This window comes from Borostomias antarcticus (assembly GCF_949987555.1).
Source record: "Borostomias antarcticus genome assembly, chromosome: 16".
Lineage (NCBI taxonomy): Eukaryota > Metazoa > Chordata > Actinopteri > Stomiiformes > Stomiidae > Borostomias > Borostomias antarcticus.
In genome coordinates this window covers 5,186,827-5,188,962 of record NC_140249.1, presented here as the reverse complement: position 1 = coordinate 5,188,962, position 2,136 = coordinate 5,186,827, and the positions used below count along the sequence as shown (strand labels likewise).

Here is a 2,136-nt window from a genome sequence, read left to right as displayed (position 1 = left end):
CATAAGTCATTATAACTCCTACATACATTGTCCGATTTACACAACATTTCTCACGGTTCATCAAGGTACCGTCCTGAACACATGTATGCATCAGTATTGAGTCATGCTTAGAGCACCACCTACTGGTGACAAGACGTTTCTCTCAGTACTGGACACTGAAATAGCACACCCTTTAACGGTGCCGCACCCCAACACACATGGGTTGCGAGGGCCCGCTCACTGCTGCTTGCAGCCCTAGTTAAATCATTAAAATGCTGATCTAAACTGCAGTACAAAACAGTCACACTTGTAAAATACAAAGTTGCAGGAGAAAAAAAGTTGCTAATTTGGACAAGAGAGTGACTGCTTGCCCGAGAATATAGTGTTAGGGCCACATACTGTACTGTATAGCAAATAACATATAACCACTGTTTATCACTGTGTAGCTTAGCTACCATTAGCTTAAAGCAGATTTTTCAAGAACCGCTCTGGGTCCGATATAGTGCCCCTGTTCAGAGTATGATGATTTTTTTCAGATTTTGTCAGATTTTGTCAGATTTTTTTCAGCTTTCTCGAGAACTGCTGATCCAAACAAGTTCACACACAACACATGCACGTCCTTGGGTTCAGAGCAATACAGCTGCCGCATATTAGCTTCAAACAGTGCTCAGTTGTTGAGCAGATCGGGATACAGACTTGCATGCAGAGTTTCTGCCTTTATTAGTGAGATATGTCCATGTGATATTCAATGACTCTTAAGCTTTTAAGGATTCATGACATTTGATCTGTGTGTATTTAAGCCACCTGAATGAGTATTCAGTGAGTTCTGTTTGTTTCCACAGGACAGAGGATGTCATCTTCACCTTACCACAAAATTCTACGACCCCTTCTGCTTGGAATTTTCCTAGTGGGATGCATTGCGATTCTGTTTGTTATGTACTTTAAACCATCTGTCAGCTGGCTGTCAGGTCCCACAGAGTCCACGGCAGAGTCCACAGACCACGTCAAGAGTGATCTGGTCCTCTCCACCAAGAGTAACAAAAGCCTGACCACTGTGCTGGTTTGGTTCTGGCCATTCGGCCAAGCATACGACCTGGGAGACTGCAAGTCTATGTTCAACATCGAGGGCTGCTTCATGACTGCAGACAAAAGCCTGTACAACATATCCGATGGCGTAGTCTTTCACCACAGGGACATCAGGGGCGACCTCTCCAACATGCCCCAACTCCAGCGCCCGTCCTTCCAGAAGTGGATTTGGTGGAACCTGGAGTCTCCGTCCCACTCCAATGGGATGTCCGGCATCGAGAGCCTGTTCAACGTGACACTCAACTACCGCCAGGATGCCGACATCGAAGCGCGTTACGGGACCATCGTGGCAGCCGAGGGAGAGGACTTTGTGCCGCCCAGCAAAAGCAAGCTGGTCTGCTGGATCGTGAGCAACTGGAATCCGGGCCATACGAGGGTGAAGTACTACAACGAGCTGCGCCAATACGTTGAGGTACACACCTTCGGCCAAGCCTTCGGGAAGTACATCTCCAATGAGAACTACGACCCCACCATTACCAGCTGTAAGTTCTACCTGTCCTTCGAGAACTCCATCCACAAGGACTACGTCACGGAGAAGCTGTACAACCCACTCTCTCTGGGGACGGTGCCTGTGGTCCTGGGGCCTTCCAGGCAAAACTACGAGAGCTTCATCCAGGGGGACGCCTTCATCCACGTGGATGACTTCAAATCAGCCAAAGAGATGGCTGAGTACCTGCAGCTCTTGGACAAGAACGAGGAACTGTACCTCAGGTACTTTGGCTGGCGGAGGAACTTTAAGGTGAGGAAGGCAAACTTCTGGGCGGAGCACACCTGTATGGCCTGTGAATACCTGAGGAGGCGCAAGGAGTACAGGGTCAACACTAACCTTAAACAATGGTACTGGGGCGGCTAGTGCCCCAGAGAGATACAGCAGGATTACTTTGTTTAGTTGTTGAAGGCAGTGATTTATCTTGCACAACACTTACTGTAGTTTGTCTGTGCTTCTTACAGTGGCACAGGTGATTTTAGCTTTGAGGGGCACATTTTTGTTCTGGAGGAGAGTTTGGGTTTCCTTGCCCAAATTTTATTTTGCAATTTATAGATATTTTCCTTTATTTATATGCATTTTAA

At 47.3% G+C, this 2,136-nt stretch overlaps 1 protein-coding gene across 1 annotated transcript; it reads left to right on the top strand.

Annotated features, from left to right (window-relative positions):
• Positions 1 to 829: 829 nt before the first annotated feature.
• On the top strand, positions 830 to 1,918 carry LOC311319497 (4-galactosyl-N-acetylglucosaminide 3-alpha-L-fucosyltransferase 9-like; the record flags this gene model as incomplete). The annotated part of the gene is made up of 1 exon (XM_084451056.1): positions 830 to 1,918. One exon carries the CDS (start codon positions 830 to 832, stop codon positions 1,916 to 1,918), a length of 1,089 nt encoding a protein of 362 aa, XP_084307182.1.
• Positions 1,919 to 2,136: the final 218 nt, after the last annotated feature.